This window comes from Acanthopagrus latus, chromosome 23 (assembly GCF_904848185.1).
Source record: "Acanthopagrus latus isolate v.2019 chromosome 23, fAcaLat1.1, whole genome shotgun sequence".
Lineage (NCBI taxonomy): Eukaryota > Metazoa > Chordata > Actinopteri > Spariformes > Sparidae > Acanthopagrus > Acanthopagrus latus.
In genome coordinates this window covers 6579793-6601933 of record NC_051061.1, presented here as the reverse complement: position 1 = coordinate 6601933, position 22141 = coordinate 6579793, and the positions used below count along the sequence as shown (strand labels likewise).

The following is a 22141-nucleotide window of genomic DNA, read 5'->3' as shown; positions in this document are numbered from 1 at the left end:
AGACAGACGGACATTCATATTATAGAAACTGAATAAAGACAAGGATGTGGTGGTTGATCTGTAAAGCCTCCATGTGGGTGCATGTCAGAGGAGGAAGAATGTTTTATGAAGGAGCAACAGAATATCACACAATCTTCAGTACCTTTGACCAGAAACAGCCCAGATCTCAGGTCAGTGGAAATATTTTATAGTTTTATTGCACCAATGAAGTTTCTGCCCTCTGTCAGATGGAGTTTCAACATCTACACTTTGATCTCTTCTTCCTCTTCAGAAAAGGCGTATGGTGTTTTGCAGCTGTGGGAGAGAGCAGGGGAGGTGGTGGTGTTGTCGATCCTCGTTCTCTTTGTGAAGGACCCTCCACCGTAATGACGACACAGAACGTCAGCTGCTCTCTGGAACCTCTCTGCCTCCATTACAGGCTCAGCTCTCTGAGGAGATCCACTGCTTACATCAGGTGTACTCAGTGACCTCTCCTCCTCCTGCTCTGTCCTGTCAGAGCTACATGAGCGGCCCCTGTTGTTCATGTTCCTGCTACATGACCCGCTACCCATGGAAGAGCTGGGTGAAGTCACCACAGGGCTCTGCACAGGCGTCTCTGTTAGAGAGCCGCCGTCATCTTCTTCCTCTTCCTCTCCTTCCTCTTTCTCACCTGCTGCCTGGCTGTGATTGGACATGTGAAGGCAGCTGGGGTTGTCAATCAAGCTGAGTACCTCAGTCATGAGAGAGGGGCCGAGGTCTACAGTGAACGAGGTGAGGGAGTCAGAGCGCGTCAGTGTGATACCACTGCTGTCTGGTAGTGACCCCTTCCAGATGTCTCCATCCTGAAACTGTCTATCAAGACGAGAGAGGCGGGGCAGAGTGACGAAACCAGACTGCAGACCTGCAGACAGACACAAGAAGAAAACACACTGAAGTCACTGAAATGATGACATGACATATAAAAACATCTCAGAGTGACAAAAGCTCTTGAATTTGATGTGAGTTTGCATTATTTGAAAAGAAATAAAAATGAAAACAGAAATTTCATGAAATGACACATCTATTATAAATGTGGCCTTCATTACATCAGCCATATCATTTTAGAAAAAAACAAAAAACAAAAACCTAATAGTCTTACTGATAAACGCTTGATAAACAATCTCATAAACAGTCAGACTTCATAGTAGGCTACTATCAGCTGTAATTGTACAACTGTCTTTTCTATTATTCCTTATTACTGTTAACATATATAACAGTATAACAGTAATGCTCAAATTTCAGTTTTACACCACCCGAGACCTCTTAACCTGAACATCTATAATGTAAAATACATTTAGCTGTTAAACATTGTGATGATGTAGTGAGTTATTACATACAGAGGAAAAATAGAAAAATCAAAGTCTATAAAAATTTCCATTATTTTCCAGTGTATTCAGGCGGCTGTTATGATCATCATTAATACAGGTTGCACTTTTAAATGTGCTATGTGTGTCATTCCTCACTTGTCAAAACATTTTTAAACTAGTCATAAACTGACGCTTTGGGATTGTATGATGAGTTGACTGCCATGATGTTGCACTAAGATGCAAAAATCTACCTTTCCAATGAATAGCAAATTTAAACCTGTGTCACTGATAAAACTAAAACTTAATTATTAATATCTTTTCTTACACCAGAATGCAATTTGGGGTGTCAGACTCATTCCATGACCTATGTCTTTTGAGTTGTTTAAATAAGCTCCATAAAATCAAAGCAGCAACAAACGTAGAGACAGACGGACATTCATATTATAGGAACTGAATAAAGACAAGGATGTGGTGGTTGATCTGTAAAGCCTCCATGTGGGTGCATGTCAGAGGAGGAAGAATGTTTTATGAAGGAGCAACAGAATATCACACAATCTTCAGTACCTTTGACCAGAAACAGCCCAGATCTCAGGTCAGTGGAAATATTTTATAGTTTTATTGCACCAATGAAGTTTCTACCCTCTGTCAGATGGAGTTTCAACATCTACACTTTGATCTCTTCTTCCTCTTCAGAAAAGGCGTATGGTGTTTTGCAGCTGTGGGAGAGAGCAGGGGAGGTGGTGGTGTTGTCGATCCTCGTTCTCTTTGTGAAGGACCCTCCACCGTAATGACGACACAGAACGTCAGCTGCTCTCTGGAACCTCTCTGCCTCCATTACAGGCTCAGCTCTCTGAGGAGATCCACTGCTTACATCAGGTGTACTCAGTGACCTCTCCTCCTCCTGCTCTGTCCTGTCAGAGCTACATGAGCGGCCCCTGTTGTTCATGTTCCTGCTACATGACCCGCTACCCATGGAAGAGCTGGGTGAAGTCACCACAGGGTTCTGCACAGGCGTCTCTGTTAGAGAGCCGCCGTCATCTTCTTCCTCTTCCTCTCCTTCCTCTTTCTCACCTGCTGCCTGGCTGTGATTGGACATGTGAAGGCAGCTGGGGTTGTCAATCAAGCTGAGTACCTCAGTCATGAGAGAGGGGCCGAGGTCTACTGTGAACGAGGTGAGGGAGTCAGAGCGCGTCAGAGTGATACCACTGCTGTCTGGTAGTGACCCCTTCCAGATGTCTCCATCCTGAAACTGTCTATCAAGACGAGAGAGGCGGGGCAGAGTGACGAAACCAGACTGCAGGCCTGCAGACAGACACAAGAAGAAAACACACTGAAGTCACTGAAATGATGACATGACATATAAAAACATCTCAGAGTGACAAAAGCTCTTGAATTTGATGTGAGTTTGCATTATTTGAAAAGAAATAAAAATGAAAACAGAAATTTCATGAAATGACACATCTATCATAAATGTGGCCTTCATTACATCAGCCATATCATTTTAGAAAAAAACAAAAAACAAAAACCTAATAGTCTTACTGATAAACGCTTGATAAACAATCTCATAAACAGTCAGACTTCATAGTAGGCTACTATCAGCTGTAATTGTACAACTGTCTTTTCTATTATTCCTTATTACTGTTAACATATATAACAGTATAACAGTGATGCTCAAATTTCAGTTTTACACCACCCGAGACCTCTTAACCTGAACATCTATAATGTAAAATACATTTAGCTGTTAAACATTGTGATGATGTAGTGAGTTATTACATACAGAGGAAAAATAGAAAAATCAAAGTCTATAAAAATTTCCATTATTTTCCAGTGTATTCAGGCGGCTGTTATGATCATCATTAATACAGGTTGCACTTTTAAATGTGCTATGTGTGTCATTCCTCACTTGTCAAAACATTTTTAAACTAGTCATAAACTGACGCTTTGGGATTGTATGATGAGTTGACTGCCATGATGTTGTACTAAGATGCAAAAATCTACCTTTCCAATGAATAGCAAATTTAAACCTGTGTCACTGATAAAACTAAAACTTAATTATCAATATCTTTTCTTAGACCAGAATGCATTTTGGGGTGTCAGACTCATTCCATGACCTATGTCTTTTGAGTTGTTTAAATAAGCTCCATAAAATCAAAGCAGCAACAAACTTAGAGACAGACGGACATTCATATTATAGAAACTGAATAAAGACAAGGATGTGGTGGTTGATCTGTAAAGCCTCCATGTGGGTGCATGTCAGAGGAGGAAGAATGTTTTATGAAGGAGCAACAGAATATCACACAATCTTCAGTACCTTTGACCAGAAACAGCCCAGATCTCAGGTCAGTGGAAATATTTTATAGTTTTATTGCACCAATGAAGTTTCTGCCCTCTGTCAGATGGAGTTTCAACATCTACACTTTGATCTCTTCTTCCTCTTCAGAAAAGGCGTATGGTGTTTTGCAGCTGTGGGAGAGAGCAGGGGAGGTGGTGGTGTTGTCGATCCTCATTCTCTTTGTGAAGGACCCTCCACCGTAATGACGACACAGAACGTCAGCTGCTCTCTGGAACCTCTCTGCCTCCATTACAGGCTCAGCTCTCTGAGGAGATCCACTGCTTACATCAGGTGTACTCAGTGACCTCTCCTCCTCCTGCTCTGTCCTGTCAGAGCTACATGAGCGGCCCCTGTTGTTCATGTTCCTGCTACATGACCCGCTACCCATGGAAGAGCTGGGTGAAGTCACCACAGGGCTCTGCACAGGCGTCTCTATTAGAGAGCCGTTGTCATCTTCTTCCTCTTCCTCTCCTTCCTCTTTCTCACCTGCTGCCTGGCTGTGATTGGACATGTGAAGGCAGCTGGGGTTGTCAATCAAGCTGAGTACCTCAGTCATGAGAGAGGGGCCGAGGTCTACAGTGAACGAGGTGAGGGAGTCAGAGCGCGTCAGTGTGATACCACTGCTGTCTGGTAGTGACCCCTTCCGGATGTCTCCATCCTGAAACTGTCTATCAAGACGAGAGAGGCGGGGCAGAGTGACGAAACCAGACTGCAGACCTGCAGACAGACACAAGAAGAAAACACACTGAAGTCACTGAAATGATGACATGACATATAAAAACATCTCAGAGTGACTAGCATGTGTACAGAAGCCCTGAAAAGCAAGTGAGAAAAAACATTCTGGTCAACATTTTCAACTTTTTACATTTTTTGCTAGTTTTTTGTCTGTTGGTTCGTCTGTTTTTAGTTTTGGCGGGTTAATTTTTTGGGAGTCTTTTTGTCGTTGCTGTATTCCTTTTAGCCACAAGAGGCTGAAGACAACCACAATCCCATATTCTACAAAGGGCTAAAAGCATCTTGTTTTCTTTTTATTTCTACATGCACCTCTAAAAACCAAATGCAACAGTTATGTAACATACTGCTAATGCACAATATATGTACTTTGAGTTTAGTGAGCAGAGAGAAATTTAAACTCAGTTGGAAGATTACACCATTGAAAACATGGTGTTGTGGTGCACTTAACACCCTTGTGGTAAAGAAATGGTCAGATACAGATTTTATTTATTTAAGTATTAAGTTAAGTATTTTTTTTTTTTGCCTTTTCTGGCTTTATAGATAGTACAGCTTGAAGTGTGACAGGAAACAGGGTAAGAGAGGGGGAGTGACACGCAGCAAAGGGACCCGGGCCCGGAGTTGAAGCCGGGTCCACTGCAGAGCCTCAGCACAAGGGTCACGCGCTACCAACCGAGCTAATCGGCACCACAGATGAATTTGAAAAACACATTTGAAAAAATATCCTGGTGATCTAGAACAAGAAAAAGTAAAAAGATCACCAGAATCTCATACAAGAACAACTTCAGTGCAGGATGTTACAAGGATGTTTATTGGGTATGCGTAGGAGTTGGATTTTGGAGTGAAATATTTTAAGTGAAAGTCATGATTTTACATTTTCAAACTGAGGTTTCAAAAGTGATAATATCTGAAAGGAAATCCAACCTAAAACAGAATTATCAGAAATTAATCCGACTGTAGTGATTTGAACTGTAAAATTGACATCAGTTTATAATATGTGAATCAGGTTTTTTTTTAGCACAATAACATTTCACCTGGCTGGAAACCTTAGAGCTCATTGTTTGTGTTTAAAAAGTAAGTTTAAAAAGTACGAGCTACAGAGAAACTGTATGTCCAGCAGTTCAGTTCTTCCATCACAGGGTGGCAGTATGTCACAACCCACCAACACACTGCTGACACTGCAGGGACAGACAGGTTTCTGTCTCCTAGATGGACTTAACTTTACAAACTGACAGACAGAACAGAGCAGGAGGAGACAGAAGAAGCAGTGTGATGCCACTGAACAGGATGGAAAGGAGTCAACATAAAGTGAACGGAAACCAGAAATCATCATAGTGTTTCATGATGGGAGTCCAGCAAAGACCCTGATAAAGACCACCAGCTGAAACATGTTGGTCCAATAATTAAGCTGTTCTGTGAACCACCAGTGAAGTTGATTCAGACTTTTTTCTTTTTTCTTCATCTATCTTGGAAGTTGGTAAAGCTCTCCCAGAAATTTCTTCTCTGCTTCCACAGTCAAGTACAGAGTGAGTGATGCTCAGGAGAAACATGTTTGAATTTCAGGTTATTTTATCAAGAAACAAATGAGAAATTGGAAGTTATATTTAAAAGCAGCCAACAAAATATAGTTAAAGTTAAAAGGGTTAGTTTGTTTTTTACGTTTGTTTCCACGGAAGCCCTGAGGAGCAAGGGAGTTTTTTTTTTCTGGTGCTCCTTTCTCTAATTTCTATAAAATGAGTGTTAGATTTGTTCCATTACAAAATACTGCTTTAAAATCACAACTGTACGACTATTTTGACTGAAAAGCTTAAAAACTGAATGTGCTTCTCTCCTAAGACCAAAAACTAAAGAGACATCAAATCGGGTAGATATCAATTCTTATTAAAGGCATCTACAAAAAGGTGTAGTTATCAGTATGTGACTAAGTATGCACCATGGGTCTTCAAACATTGCTTTTTTTCAGCCATTTTAGATTATGCAGGTTCCAACAAACCTGTGTCAGGACTTTATTTCAGCTTAGAGCTGATAGGATCAATGTGTCACTTTTACCACAGAATACACAGCGATCATTACAGTTATTACAGCTTGTGTTCAGCCATACTGTACAACCAAAGGCAGGAGATCTTCATATTATGTATGTTTTCTATCTTCCTCACTGCAGTGTGCTTATTCATTTTGTGATGAACTCTTTATTTCATCATTCGCCATGTTAATCTGCATTTTCACAAGTCAACACATCCCTCAAAATTAATTCAGTTGTTGTATGTACTACATGTGTGATTCAGTACTAAAATGCAATAACAAAAAAATAGCTAACTGATTGTAGACCAGCAACTCTTTTCTTCTGTTAGGTAAATTACTGTGTTGTCAGAGGAGTCTGGTGGCTTAGAAAGGCTTCAGTTTCCTGTCAGAAATGTCTACTAAAGGCTGAATGATGCGGAAAATATTCTAAATATAATGCACATGTCTTTGGTTTGGCCTGTTTTTAGGTGTATTAAATATGTTTTGCTGCAGCTTCTGTCCACAGCAGTACATTGCTTAGCTTCTACACCCGTACCACTGCTGTTTCCCCAAACTGGGCGCATGCTGACCGCCATCTACTGTAGGTAATTCACTGACTGTGGGTAAGTAAATCATACAGCCTCAATTGAATATTGATGCCTTTAATATTTCCCATGAGAAACCCTAACAGTATGCTTGAAAGTATTAGAACTGAGGCTGAGAGTAGTACACAGTAGAAACAGGAAATAACATTGAACTGTCACCAGGGACTTGGGTTTGGTCCAAACACAATAAAACAAAAACAATAAGTGTTGTCCCACCTTTATCATTATGTCAACTGTTGTGTTTTCCAAAATTTTATTTTTTGAGACTGTTGCATTTAAAATAGTTAGTTCTGCATTTATTTTTATGCAGGGGACGAATGTGTGTTTGTGTTAAACATGTTTATTTGAAACAGAATTCTTGAAGTTGTCAATGTTATAAATTTCCACTTTTAATTTGAGTGCTGTTGGTTTGACTGGAAAGTTCTTCCCCTTATTACATTATATTATTTTTAGAAATAAAGGAGAGATTTCAGCCTTGAGTTATGCTGCAGTCAAGAATGAAGCTGTGCCTCTCCCTCCTGCCCATGTTTCTTGTTGATTCCTTGTTTATCCTTTCTCTCTTGTCAGATTGGCTTCTTTTGCCTTAAGGTTCCCAACTGAGTTAAATGACCTGCACCAAAGTGAAAAACTAAAATATTGGCATGTCACATACAGACCCTTTCCAAAAAAATAGAATATCGTGGAAAAGTTTATTTATTTCCATAATTCCATTCAAAAAGTTAAACTTTCATAGATTATAGATTCAGGGCCCAATATTTTAAGTATGTGTTTATTTGTACATAACTTCGGCTTCCAGCTCATAAAACCCACGAAAACAGGAATTCATAAAATTAAAAAAACTGTGAAGAAATCACCATTTACTTCTCAGTTTTTGCAGGAAAAAAAAAAGAAAGAAATTAGGATCACATCAAATCAATCAAAATATGATACTTCAAAACGATATGTCAGTCTTCAATACTTTGTTGGGAATCCCTTTGCCTTAATCACGGCCTCGATGCGCCGTGGCATTGAGGCAATCAGCCTGTGGCATTGCCTGGGAGTTATGGAAGCCCAGATTTCCTTGATGCTTGCTGTCAGCTCTTCTTTGTTTTTGGGTCTGGTGCCCCTCATTTTCCTCTTGATAATACCCCATAGATTCTCAATGGGGTTTAGGTCTGGCAAGTTGGCTGGCCAGTCAAGCAGTGTGATGACATGGGCATCAAACCAGGTTTTGGTGCTTCTGGCGGTATGGGCAGGGGCCAGGTCCTGCTAGAAGATGAAATCTGCATCTCCATATAGATCCTCAGCAGAAGGAATCATGAAGTCCTGTAAAACATTCTGGTAGACTGAGCAGAGTTTACCAACACCTGCACCGGAAAATTGCACCCCAAATCATGACTGACTGTGGATATTTCACACTGGACCTCAAGCAGCTTGGGTTCTGTTCCTCACCCGTCGTCCTCCAAACCCATGGACCTTGATTCCCGAATGAAAGACACGCTTTACTTTCATCGGAAAAGAGGACCTTGGACCACTGGCCAACAGTCCAGTTCTTCTTCTCCTTGGCCCAGTTGAGACGCTTCCTACATTGGCTCAGGCTCAGAAGTGGCCTGACCTGAGGAACCCAACAGTTGTAGCCCATCTCCCGGATGCGTCTGAATGTGGTGGTTTCTGAAGCTGTGACTCCCGCCTCATTCCACTCTTTCTGGATCTCTGCCAGATTCTTGAATCTTCTCTGTTTGATAATCCACTGAAGCCCACGGTCATCTCTTCTGCTGGTGCATCTTCTCCTGCCACATTTTGCCCTTCCACTAGACTTTCAATTGATATGCTTGGACACAGCACTCTATGAACAGCCAGCCTCCTTAGCTATGAACTTTTGTGGCTTACCCATCCTATGGAGGGCATCAATGATGGTCCTCTGGCCAAATGTCAAGTCTGCAGTCCTCCCTATATTGAACCGAACTGAGATTTATTGACACCTGGGGAAACCTGTGCAGGTGCTTTGAGTTTAGTAGATGATTAATGTGTGACACTCAGTTTAAAACATTCATGTCCTGCAAAATTTGGGCTGAATTCTTCACAGTACTCTAATTTTTTGAATTCCTGTTTTCGTGGGTTTTATGAGCTGGAAGCCCAAATTCTGTACAAATAAACAGATAAATACTTGAAGTCGTTTAAATTGTGGGCCCTGAATCTATAATCTATGAAAGTTTAACTTTTTGAATGGAATTATAGAAATAAATAAACTTTAATTAAAATCCACTCAATTTAGTTTATAGCAGATCCATGACATATTTTGTGAAAAGAGACAATCCGGTCTTTGTTTGAAGGCTTCATTTCACTTCTGTGTATCAATATAATGTAGCAATGACAAGAGCACAATTAAAGACAAAGAAAAAAAATCTATTCCAATATGAGCGTGAAAGAACATTTAATATTAGATGCAGATAAGTGTAAGATTATAGGAATACTTGATGAAGATAAATTATCAAATTCTGTAAAGGCAGTCATTCAATGTTAAACAAAATAAAAGCTAAATTTGAAGAATAAAATGTTTGATTACAAAAAAGGATGAGTTTGTCAACAGATACAGCTCAGAAATCAATGGGCAATTAAATGATGGTTTTTTGTGTGTCAAATTCTACAATTCTTCCTGGAACACAACAGGTCTCAAAGACAAGTTTGAGGCATTTTTTTAAATCTCCCTTTCAATGATTCAATCTCAGAACATCCACTTTATGACTCATCCTTTCAGTTATGTTAAAGATTGTGTCATTACATTTTTAATATAATATCACCAATTTGTCTTTTAACAAATAACTGGAATCTAGTGCAGGAAAAAATAAAATCTACTCCAATATTGACATCAGACATTTAAAATGACAGAGTGTAGAATTATTGAAATCTAGATGAAGCATAATTCATCTAATAAAAAATGAAGAAACATTTTCTGTTGTTGGACAACAGATGCAGCAAAATAATTCGAAAAAACATTCCATTCTGCTTTTCAATGCGATTTGTCAATTTCACACAAGTTGTTGTCTTTTCATTGAACTCAACAAGTCTCAGATACAAGTTTCATGTTTTGTTTTTTTTTATAATCAACATTTCATTAATTCACTCTCAGAACATCCTATCAGGTATATAACATTACACATACACATACATAACATTTATGTAAAGAAAATATCCCCACTTTTTCTTTTGGATATACAAGGACTAGTCTAGACTAGAGTTAGTTAAAATAAAGCATGCTTCATCAATTTCATTAAAAAAAAGAAAGAAAGAAAACATTCAAAAGGAATTGAAAATAATTCTCAGATGACTTGGACATCTCAAAGGTGAACAAAAGCATAAAATAATAATCTCATTGTTTTTCTTCATATGTCGACTACTACAAGTTCTTCTCTTTTCATGGAACACAACAAGTCTCATTCAAACACAAGTTTCCTGTATTTTCACAATCAACAACAATCTTATGACTCGTCTTATCTGTAATGTTACGTTCATTCTCTCATAACCCCTAAAGCAGTCAGCAAAAATTAAATTCCAGAGATATTTAGATAAAACTCTTAAAATAATACTAAACATGCTGGTTTATATGACGTTCTTAAAATGAGATCTGCATTATAGAAAAAAGTTAGTTTCTCAAAGTCAGTTTCTTCAAATTAATTATATTATATACACATGTAGAACAATATGCCTTGTTTCAACATCTTACTCTAAACAACTGTAAAAAGAAAATGTCAAGCATCTGATATAAAAAAAATTATGCATCTTGGATGAATAAACATTTCCTACTCATATGTATTTCAGCATGCTGCTTAGAATAGTTTCATGTCATGTCCGTTTGATGAGATTTTTAATTAAACTAAAATTAGTTGAACAAAAATTAAATCATAGCTCACGTTCCTGTTTATAGTTGAATGATAATGTATACAAAAATATGTCCTACAAGCTATAGATACTCCTTTATACCTTTTATACTGGATACTGATTCTCTTAAAGAGATTATTTTTCTTTAAATATTCACATGTATTGTATGCATCCATTTTAGATGTTTTTTTTTTTATCAAAATATAATTAGGTGCTGTTTCAATAAGTTTTAAAAGGCTTCATCCTCATTGTTTCTGTTGTTACTCTCCTTTAATCAGATCAACAAGTCTTGTGTCTTTTGAACAGTTAAATTCATTTTGGGCTGCTGTCACTTTGAGGAGATCTCAGCTGTTTTTGGGTCACTGCAGATTTTACATTTCATCCAGACTTTTAATAGCCTCTTCTTTAGAGTGTGTTCTCCACTCATTGGGAATTTCTCCTCCGCCGTGGAATTTTAATTCATAGTAGTCTTCAAGCTGCTGTTGAAACCGACATACAAACCATTTCCAATATATCAGCTTAGACTCATCAGGAGTAATCGTCCATGTAGCATACTCCCCTCCAGCCTTTGGATACTCTTTATAAGGAAAACGTTTATCTGAATCATGATGGGTGCGGAAATATCTATCACTTGCTACTAATGTTGTGCAGAAATCAATGACCAGTTGATCTGTGTTTCTGAAGTGCCATCCTTTAATCCCAGAGGGTCGATGAAAAGGGACACTGTGTTTGTCAGGACTGTGATCAGCCAGTGTGTTGGTACAAACAGCTGCACAGAATGGACACTTCACCCAGCAGCAGTTACACAGCTGATCAATGAGGATTTCATCAGGCTTCATCCTGAATTCCTTCATCTTATCCAGTGAGAGGCTGCTCATCTCCTCCATGATGGATTTAAGGCCTCTCTCGATCTCACCTTTGAGAAAGTCAAAGTCGTTTATGTCTCTGAAGTTTTGACACCAGATGGTGTTGAATGTTAGTTCATCAATCAACAAACTGGAAAATTCCTCCATCCACATGTCTATGTCTCCTTCCTCCTTTTTGATTTCCTCTGTTGCATCAAATAAAGCCTGACTCACAAGCTGTTTGATGTCTTCAACATTTTTCTTGAGTATATTTTGCGCTTTATCTCTTTGCTTTGAGAAGACGTATTTCTGTACTTCATCTTTTATGAATGCCTCAACTTGCTTCCTTGGGTTTCTGACGTAGGTGATAAAACCATCAAAGTCCTCTTTCTCTGCAAGTGACTTCAACACATGTTTCTCCAAGTTTGACCTGTTCCCATTGAATGCTGGGAAATTGCGCTTCATTTCATCGGCAATGCAAAAAGCAGTCTTGTTACAGACGGCCTCAACAGTGGAACTCTTCAGTTCTTCACAGATCAGTTCTCCAAACACAACAGCAGATGAGCTTCCTTTACAGAAGCTTTTGAAAATGTTGTAATATTGCTCTTTCTTGCTTTCTAAATAAAAAAGTGCATCATTGCTCTGTTTGAATTTCTTGTGGGACTCTGTCAGCCAACCCTCTGCTCTGTCAAATACAAACAGCACAAGATCAACTGTAAACTCCTTCTTCAGAGCATATTTCCTCTTTGATTCAAATTCTGTCACCTTTTTTTTTACATTGTTGGCCACTTCGTGTAAGTAAGCTGGACTGTAGCCTCTTGTAGCTACAGGTTTGCTCTTGATTGCATCGAGGGACTGTTCTCGAACATTTTCAATGAAGGATCTGATTCGTTCCTGTTCTTCATACTGATCATCACATGAATTAAAGAAGTTTCTTATTTTTGTGAACTTGTGGCTTGCAGCAGCAGTAATTTTGTTCACTATTCCCATGTCCTTTTTATTTCCATGTTGGTGGTCTCGTAATTGCTGGTCTGTTTTATGGCGAACTACATAATCACTGTAATTGCCAACCGATAATATTTTGTTGTAGCGGCCACTGCTTCTGGATTTTCCAATGAGAGTCCATTCAAAGCAAAGGTGTTGAAAAATTTCTAAATGATCGTCTTCATAGTTGATGTCCTTAATAGGTTCTATGCCTCTGGTTAACTCACTCACACAGCCACTCCAAAATGAGTCAAACTGCCCCCTGAGTTCCTCTTCATCATTTGCCTTGTCTTTAAACCGATGAGCAAGATCTTTACTCTTTTCCAACAGCTTGCTTTCAAACTTTGGCTTCTTCTCATCAAGTGCTTTACAAGCATTCTTCTGCTGAATAACTTCATCCAGTTTTCTTTTGACTCCTCTTGCTTGGTCATCTTGAAACTCCTTAATTTTGTTTTCAAATCTGCCTCGCCACTGAGCCAACATTTCTTTGTCTCTGTCATCATCAAAGTATGTTGTCATTGCTTTTTTGATTTCTTCGTATGTTTTCCCCATTTGTTCATGTAGATAAATGACCTCGACCGTGTCAAGTTTTCCATTTTCTATTCTGTTGTAAAGCTGGTTCTCAATGGTCAACATGTTGCTCCTCAGGGTCCAGGTCCAGTGCCCATACTGGACCTCAAGTTTTCTGTACACTGCAATTTCATGTGTGTTTCTGAAACTGAAAACAAAGTTTTCGTTCAGCAGGGCATTCCACAGGTCATGAATCTTGCTTTTGAACTGTTTGAGAGTAATCCCTTTAGACTGTGAAGCTTTAGAGAGGATGAAGGTCTTCAGCTCTTGGATGCTCTCACTGTAACCTGGATTTGGAGGAGCCATCGGTGGACTTCCCTCCCACAGTTGGGCAAAGTACTTCACATCTTTCTGAACATCAAATGCAATGACGTCACTGAAGCACTCAGCATCACAACCCTCCTCTTCAGCTGCTAGTTTGGCCATCTGGTCTAGTTTTTCTTGCAGGCGTCTCTTTCCATCCAAGTTCATCTCTGAAGCTGCAATATCTGAGACATTCTGGTGAACAAACACACAACTTGGAGAAAGTTTAACTTGTTTCATCCTCATGAAAGCCTGAACAACAATCTGCAGAACATCCTGCATGTCAGCTGGATTCTCTCCAAAGATGTTGATCAATGTCATGTTTCCCAGACCAACAACAAATGTTGCCAGTTCATTGTCGTGGTGAAGAGTGGTGTTACCTTCCAGCTCAAGAGCACGCAGTCCTTCAGTGTCCACCACCAGAACGTAGTCAAACTGAAAGTCTTTCTTGATCTCCTCTGACACTCTGACCAGCTGCATGAAGGCACCCTTGGTGCACCTGCCAGCACTCACTGCAAACTGTAACCCAAACATGGCATTCAGCATAGTTGACTTTCCACTGCTCTGTACGCCTAAAACTGACAACACAAAAACTCTCTTGTTGCCCAGTTTGTTGATGACTTCATCTAAAAGACTAGAGATCCAAGTTAAAGGCACATGACCTGTATCACCATCCATCAGCTCCATTGGGTGTCCTGATATCATCAGCTCTGCAGCCAGCTCAGGGTATTTAGACCAGTCAGTCTGTCCACTTGTTGGTTGTTTCTTCAGAGATTCATGGGCTTCATAGATTTGTCCCATTTCTCTAAACATGTGCTCCAAGCCAAAAGTTGCTGACTGTAGTTTTGTTGATATTTGTTCAAGCTCAGTTTGCTTCATTTTTAGCTGATCAGATTTGTCATGCTTCTTCTTCAAAGCCAAGACCTCAGACCATTTTTCATCATAGCTTTGGAGAATTGAAGAGAGATCATCTGTGCAGAGGGCATCAATAAAGATCTGAGTCCAGTTCAGGAAATACTCTCTGTCTGTTGATTTCAAAGATGAGAGGCTTTCAGTGAACAACTTCATCAGCTCACTACAGGAAGCTTTGCATTGATCTTGTCGTATTTGCTTCAGTTGTTGTTCCTTTTCAGATTTCTCCTTCTCGATGTGTCCTGTGAGGCGATACAGTTCTTTGTTTGTTCTGCACCACTTTCTCCACAGTTGACCTTGACATTGGAGAAATGTGTCTTTAATCTTTAGAGCATCCATCCCCTGAAGTAACTTCACTATTCCCTCTGCAGCAGATTTCCCTTTTTGACAGAGACTGTCATCTTCATCCACTCTGATTCCAGAGACCTCAGCCATGGTTTCAAGCTGGAAGGATGCATGTGGTCCAGACAAAATGTTTCTAATGATTCCTTCCAGTTCATTAGAAACATCTGACTGGCTTCTGTCCTTCAGACCCATTTTGTATTTTCCTTCTTTCATCTGAACTGCACCACTATCATTATCAGCAGTAAGAATAATGAGAGGCTTTGCGGACATGAAAAGAGCTGAGATAACTGTAGAACTTTTGTCACCTTTATCCAGAGTTGGAACAAGAACAACACTGACTGAAGACTTTTCAGTCAGTATGTCACGCTGTTTTTCATTGAACAGAGCATCACCATGAAGATTACAGAAGGCAATGCAGTCAGTGAAGGCATCATTGGGTTTACCAGCTGGGCAGTACCAGGCAATCTCTGCCACTCCATCCATCAAATAGCGAGACTTTGTGCTACCTGGACAGTTTCTGTGGAAGAAGGTGTTGTGACGGTCGTTGATCAAAGTGTTCATCAGCTGAGATTTAGACTGAGACAGTGAACCCAGACGGAAAAATGACACCATGGGTGTTTTAGCATTACAGATGAGCATACTCTTCACGGTGTCAGTGTTCAAATTATCTTTGGTTTGTGTCATCTTCCATGTTTTTCTCATTTGTCTGAAAGTCCACAGAGGACATTCAATGTCCATTGTAACTGGGTCAGGAACAAGCAGAGGTAAAGCGTACTGACACTGTGACAGCTTTCTAATCATGTTCTGTTTGAAAAAGCTGTCTGAGCAGTGAAATACTGCCATCTGAACATCCATTGGATGCACATGAGACTGTTTTGATTTATCAGAGCTGACAGTGTTACCATAGAGAGCTTCTAAAGCACTTTGTCCTGTGTGAGGAATCTCTGGAACAGGCTTTGAATTGCTGAACTCAGCACTGTCTTTTCTTACAGAAACATATCTAGCTCTGTAGTCTAAAATCATCAGCCTGTAAAGAAAAGTATGAGCTAGATCATTCTCACATGTCTCTTGGTCCTGTTTCACAGGAGGACCTATCTGAAGAAAATCTGCTGGTGAAATCTTCTGTTGAAGTTTGTCTTGAAGGTGAAGTCTGCAGAGCAGTGTTTCAGTTTGTGCTTGATATTGTTTCTTCATGTTGGTCTCTTCACAAATCTTCTCTGACTGCTGTAAGTAAGTAGATAAAAATGTACTGTATGTATATCATATTGATATATAGGGTGGGTTATAAAGTAATAAGTCCTAAAGATATTTCAAATAAAAGTAGATATCTCTTACCTTATCCTTGTTTCCACACAGATTCATATCTGTAGTGCCTGTAGTAAAATCATGAAGTTTGTTATTAGAAGGTCAGAGCAATGGGCCATCAGATGAATATATTTTTTCATTTAATCCTATAACATTTTGAATTTCATGACCAAAATCAGTTATGTTTTTGACAGTTTCATGTTGTTGTACTTGGAAATGTTTGATAAATTGCATTAATATTCTCCTACACAATATTGTTTTTGTGTTAACAAGACATTTTAGTCCTACAGTGCCACCTTGTGGTCTGCTCCACTTTTTGTCATGATAGCTTAAAAAATATATTTGATTTCATGTTTCATCATGATTAGTTTTTGTATTTTATGTGTGAATATTTGTGAAACTACAGAGAAGCATTTTGTATTTCTTCTGTTTATTCTGCAGTTTTCATGGTGCATGGTGCTGGTTGAGAGGAAGAAATAAATCAACACCTGTTTGAAACTCACTGTGTCTTGATCAAAGAATCCAAGGGGCTGCTACAGTACTATTAAATTATGTTCATGATAACAAAATCTTACCATTCTTTTTGGTCGCAGAAGGTACAGACTTGGTTTCAGAGTCTCCTGCTGTGTTGTTGTCATTCTTCTCGCAGTGTTGAACATCTGCAGGTTCATCCACTGGGTCACACTGAGAATTTAATTAAAGGTTTTTGTTATCAGGTTATAACTATTGAAATTAAAGATCTACAGCACACAGATTTACCACACACACAATAAAATCAAGGAAAGCAGTATGCTCAAACTAAATGCAGTCAGGTTTATAATTAAGTGAGTAGAAAGTAAGTCCTTCTGGTGTTTTCAACCCATCCATGTGTCTAACCAGGAGATCCATGGAGTCAAAATGTTGAAGTCTCAACTAAAAATGTGAACAGCTCCAATGTTCAGTTGAAGGTCTAACCTTAGGTGGAATTAAACATAAATACTGCTTTGAGTGCTGAAATTGAACAGATCTCACCTTTGCATTGGGTTTAGGTGCACTCTCCTCCTCCAGCTCCTTTCCTGCAGGGTAACAACAAGCAGATCACAGGACTGAAGTTGTCAGTGAACTATTCAAGCTGAAGAGGATTTATTTGCAAAAATGATGTGTATGTTCTAAAAGTTCATAGTTTAACAAGATGCATCTCCTCAATGACAAATAGAGATTATGTGTTTTAATATTAAAGCAACATTATGTAGAAATTGACATTTTGTGCAATTTGTGCACCCCCACAGTTTCTGAGTGTAACACCGCTGTTGTTAACACAAATTCATTATATCACAGCAATGTAAACATGTATGTATCACTGTGATCCTACCCACTCACTGACATTACATAGTGCGGAAACAATTGTTGGGGGGCAGAGTGGTTGAGACAGAGACACAATTCACCTTATTAAGAGGACATTGTACCATCAACATGATTTTGAAGCTGTTATTATAAGGTAAAAAAGTTACATAATGTTTATACAAAATGCAAGACAACACTAGTAGAAAATGAAATAATTCTTACTTGGTTTGGTAGCTGCTGAAACTGTCTCAGATGTTTGACTTGTGTCCTTCTCTGCTGACCTCTTCTTAATGAACCTCTCATTTGTGTTACTGCTGCTTTCACTGTTGATCTCTTTACCTTCATCAGCCTCTTCTGTTGAAGGGTCAAAGACAACAGATATCAGAGATTAAATTAGTTCCTGTATCTCCTCAAACCTATATGAAGCTTGAGCTGAATAGATCACTAAATCATTAAAATGTCACCTTGATCACTGGGTACAGATGGTATCACAGACTTGTTTTCAGTATCTCCTCCCTCTCTGGTGCTGTCATGATTCTTGTCTGCCTGTTTGGCACCATTAGCTGGATCACGCTAAGAAACAGATGATTTTATATGACTTTGAGCTCCCCCAGATTGAACTATTGAGATTATCACTAAAGAATTAAAGCAAGGAAATACAATATGCACAAACTAAATGCAAGCAGGTTTCTAATTTAGCAAGAAAAATGTAATGTCACTTCTTCTGCAAAAATGTTTCCAACTGCACCAGGAGGTTCAGTGAGTCACAGTCTGTCCTCATTTAGACTAAAAATGAACAGAGTCACTATCTTCAGTTTAGTCTACAGTTGTGATTGAGATAATGGGTGTAATGGGCAATAGGTAATGACATAACGTAGAATAAATCCGTTTCATTAAAGAAATAAATGCTATGACAATAACTACTGAGGTTGAAAAGATCTCACGTCACCTCTGTTGTAGCTGCTCTCTCTTCCAGCTCGTCTCCTGCAGGGTGATGTAAAAACAAGCAGATTGTGGGATCGAATGTAAAAAAATGTTTTTGTCAGTGAACTATTCAAGCTGAAAATGATGTGTGTATTCCATAGGTTAATTGTTCAACAAGTTGCATCTTTTCAATACCAAATCGAGATTATGTGTTAAAATATTTAACATAACATTATGTAGAAAGAAGCATTTAACTTGGCGTCCCAGACAGCATCTGTATTTCTCTGTCTCTCAAGGTGGTGGGCCCACAGGGCAGCAGCTCCATGTGCTTTGTTCAGCCTGAACCTGGCTGTCACATATGGATCAATGTAAGGCCACCAGACACTCTCCAACAAGCTCCCCTCCCCTTTCACATTGCAGTTATTTAAAAGGTACAATAACTAATTTTTTGCCTCATGGAGGCAGCAAAAACAAGTTTTGAACCCAACATTAAGATATTTTAAGTTGATATTGTGAACTTGTTAACAGTTGCATAGTTACACATTGTTTGGTCTGTGTTTGGTCTCCACCATCTCTAGAGAGAAATATCTGTACATTTTAACTTGATAAAGCAATGGAGTTGTTATCCAAGAATGCCAACATTAAAATCTCACCTGTTTCATTTTGCTGAAGCACTGATGAATGTATCCTTTCTTCTTCATGGGATTTGTGCTCCAGGGGTTCTTTCTGTTCTTTATTTTGATCACACATCGCTCCACTGTAGCAGTGTGGATCATTTTCAGAGACCATGACATCTATTTTATCCAACAGAGCTATGATCTCTTTTTCATCCATCATACTTCTTGTACATGTGTGATATCTTTCTTCAACAAACCTGCTGTTGGATTTCAGCTCTGTCAGCGCACTTTCACAGTTTTCATCTGACTCATGAGTCACAACTGTCATTAAATAAGTGAGTGAGTCTTTCCCAAAAGCTTCTTCTAACCACTGCACTCCTGAGCTGTAATGGCTGATATGCAGACCATTTGGTAACAGTAAGAGAAAGGCATGAATTCCCTCATTTAATGGGAACCTGTCAGTGTTTTGTAGGCCAAGCATGTTAATGACAGAGATGTGCCGACCACATAAATCATACAGTTTGGCTGAAAACTGTTCCATATTAGCCTGCTCATCATGAGCAAGTAATATGTTTTTAAATCCAATCTCAACAGAATTTGTGTCACCAATTAACACAAGTGTGAGTTCAGGCAGCACTGAAAAAAACAAGTAGAATATCAATATGTTAAATGGCAGAAATCATTTAAACAGTATCAAAGTTAAACTGAGTTTGCAGAAAAAAAGTACACAAAGGTAATAAGAAAATGCCATATTCCCCAAATTAGTTGAGCAAATTACAGTTAAGTTTTCTTACCTTTCTCATTGGATGCAGATGATCCTGATTTGATTTCAGACCCTCCATCTGTGTTATTATTGCTCTCTGACTGCTGATCTTCAACAGGATCATTCACTGCATCACACTGAGAAAAAATTATAATTTTATGGACCATCTCATCACATCAGACCCACTGAGATGAAGATGTGTTTTGAAATCTCACATTTACCTTGGTTTCATTTCCACTGTCCTGTAACTCCTCCGCTGCAGGGTCATGTTGGAATATCCGAATAAAAATTATGAGCATACAAACATCATAACTGGTAAACTCCTTGCCCTAAGTTTATTTTAGATGTTTTTAAACTTTTAAATTACCCTTTATATTTGTCACAGGCCGTGTTTCAGAGTTGACATCGCACTCTTCAGCTCTTCCAGCTGGTGTCTTGTCTTGGTTCTCCTCCTCCATCTTATCTGTTCTTCATGCTTCATACAGTCACAGGACAAAGTTAGTTTGACAAATACTGCAATAAACTATAACTGCAAGACTGAATCACTATTAAAGCTGAATGGGCTGAAAGTATAAAGAGAGAATAAAGAGAATATTCTTGTTGTCAAAGTTATTACATCTTACACACATCTCATTTTGCAATGTGAAAAAATATTAAATTGCATTTCAGATTCAACATTCAAGATACAAAAACTTAATTGTCCAAAAATACAGGCAACAATGGTAATTTGTCTTTCGCTGGTCCATGGCTCATGTACATACATAACATATAAAAACATCAATTGCACATTACAGTAAAACATTACTTACGGCAAAATTTCATGCAGTAAAAAGTGACTATGCTGTTTACTAATAGTTTGGAAATAGGTTAAAAAGAAAATCAGTGATTTGATTTACTGATTACTTCTATGCATAGGGAACTCTGAGCCTCCGCCCTGAAGGAGTATGCTCAATAAAATTATGAAGGTGGTCATTAAGGATTTTATATGCCACTCTGCTGCTTTCACATGAGAACTGGGTTTGAGTGTGAATGTGATTTTAACTCTCTGGGTGACTACTCTGGAGAGTTTGTCCTACCTTTATTTCCCCCATGTATCTCACATCTCAAGTCTGACACAGTATGGTAGACAGACAGTTCAAATGCCTCATGCCTTAAAACATGTTGCCAACCCAAAAGCCGTTTTAAGGATTATACTAGCTCAAACGAGAAATTAAATCATTTGAACAGTTCTGCTGACACTGTTGGTTGCTTTGAAGCTGCTGTCAGAAATATGTAGGTCAAAGCATGTAAACAAACTTCAAATGTGATGTAGTACAGTTGAGGTATGTATTGGATAGTATGTCAAGGTAAGAAAGACATAAAATAGTGAAGGGCACTTTTTCTATTATCTAAGAATAACTGTTTGGGAAATGTAACAAATACTGTGACTCATAACTTTGCTGTTTTAACATCTAGAAGAGCAGAAACACAAACCATGAATCAAATCTGTGTTCATCTCATCTTTCATCTCATTATCTGCCATTTATCCGTGAGGGTCGCAGGGATGTTACCACTTTATCCCCCTTTTCAAGGGGTCGCGGGGGTTACTGGAGCCAAAGGGTACACCCAGGGTACACCCTGAACAAATTGCCAGCTCAGGGCCCTTACTGATGGTAGGGCCAACTGCACACCAGGAGCTTCCAGTATCTTGCTCATGGACATTTTGACATGCAGCTCAGCTCTGCCCCAGGGGAGCTGGGATTTGAACCAGAGATCTTCCCATCACTAGCGACCTGCTCTACCTGCAGAGCTACAGCTGCCTGTGTTCATCAGTTTAGACAACTCTTACCTTGACAACTTGACAACTTGAATTTTGATCTTACATTTGGGACACAGATGCATCCAGCAGTTCTCATATTTTCTTCATAAAGTAAAGTAAGCCATTTCAAGTTGAAATTTAATCTGATGACAAAAACTGTATAGATATACATCTGTAACAATGCTGAATAAACTCACCTTTGTGTTTAAATAGTTCTGCCTGGTCTGAGTAGATGTGTTGCCTTGTTATGAATCCTTCCAATAACCAGAGATCACGATACGAGCTGTTGGTCTGCCTCTCACAAATCTGTCCTGTCTGCACTTTTGATCTGTCTTTTAAAGCAGTGATGACAAAAAGTGAAAGTAGTTCAGCTCCAACTCAAACATTACCCCAAAGCCTAGTCACACAATACTGATACCATTTAGTTAACCATTAACAAATCACACAATGTTCAGTGCTTGTTACACCCGCAAACGTAATAACTGCCCACAAACGTAATAAACCACAAACGTAATACAAATCTGCAGCTTTGAATGTAATAATCCCGCAAATGTAATAAATTTCCCACAAACGTAATAAAATTTGCCTACTGCAAACGT

General features: G+C 38.9%; 4 protein-coding genes across 4 annotated transcripts; all 4 read right to left on the bottom strand.

Moving 5' to 3' along the window:
* Positions 1-227: 227 nt before the first annotated feature.
* On the bottom strand, positions 228-1989 carry LOC119013765. Its single transcript, XM_037088619.1, has 2 exons — positions 1965-1989; positions 228-880 (listed from the first exon to the last, which is right to left on the bottom strand). The coding sequence occupies exons 1-2, from the start codon at positions 1987-1989 to the stop codon at positions 243-245; spliced, it is 663 nt and encodes a 220-aa protein (XP_036944514.1). The 3' UTR covers positions 228-242.
* LOC119013764 lies at positions 1960-3041 on the bottom strand. Its single transcript, XM_037088618.1, has 2 exons — positions 3026-3041; positions 1960-2627 (listed from the first exon to the last, which is right to left on the bottom strand). Exons 1-2 carry the CDS (start codon positions 3039-3041, stop codon positions 1990-1992), a joined length of 654 nt encoding a protein of 217 aa, XP_036944513.1. The 3' UTR covers positions 1960-1989.
* A 695-nt stretch (positions 3042-3736) lies between these two features.
* On the bottom strand, positions 3737-8616 carry LOC119013763. The gene is made up of 2 exons (XM_037088617.1): positions 8481-8616; positions 3737-4374 (listed from the first exon to the last, which is right to left on the bottom strand). The coding sequence occupies exons 1-2, from the start codon at positions 8614-8616 to the stop codon at positions 3737-3739; spliced, it is 774 nt and encodes a 257-aa protein (XP_036944512.1).
* Positions 8617-9462: 846 nt separating this feature from the next.
* Positions 9463-21878, bottom strand: LOC119013425 (interferon-induced very large GTPase 1-like). The gene is made up of 12 exons (XM_037087944.1): positions 21740-21878; positions 20112-20219; positions 19966-20000; positions 19776-19881; positions 19018-19617; positions 18390-18424; positions 17905-18013; positions 17663-17794; positions 17129-17172; positions 16693-16801; positions 16148-16185; positions 9463-16036 (listed from the first exon to the last, which is right to left on the bottom strand). The coding sequence occupies exons 2-12, from the start codon at positions 20200-20202 to the stop codon at positions 11225-11227; spliced, it is 6111 nt and encodes a 2036-aa protein (XP_036943839.1). The 5' UTR covers positions 20203-20219; positions 21740-21878; the 3' UTR covers positions 9463-11224.
* Positions 21879-22141: the final 263 nt, after the last annotated feature.

Bases quoted from the DNA above. Each gene is read 5' to 3' on its own strand.
- LOC119013425 (XM_037087944.1), bottom strand. From the start codon at position 20,202: ATGGAGGAGGAGAACCAAGACAAGACACCAGCTGGAAGAGCTGAAGAG. The intron at 19,882-19,965 runs GTAAATGTGAGA...ATTTTTTCTCAG, and splicing joins ACAGTGGAAATGAAACCAAG to TGTGATGCAGTGAATGATCC. The intron at 16,037-16,147 runs GTAAGAGATATC...ACTTACTTACAG, and splicing joins TGTGTGGAAACAAGGATAAG to CAGTCAGAGAAGATTTGTGA.
- LOC119013765 (XM_037088619.1), bottom strand. From the start codon at position 1,989: ATGTTGAAACTCCATCTGACAGAGG. The intron at 881-1,964 runs GTAGAAACTTCA...GTCTGTCTGCAG, and splicing joins GAAACTCCATCTGACAGAGG to GTCTGCAGTCTGGTTTCGTC.
- LOC119013763 (XM_037088617.1), bottom strand. From the start codon at position 8,616: ATGGGCTACAACTGTTGGGTTCCTCAGGTCAGGCCACTTCTGAGCCTG. The intron at 4,375-8,480 runs GTAAAGCGTGTC...GTCTGTCTGCAG, and splicing joins GGTCCTCTTTTCCGATGAAA to GTCTGCAGTCTGGTTTCGTC.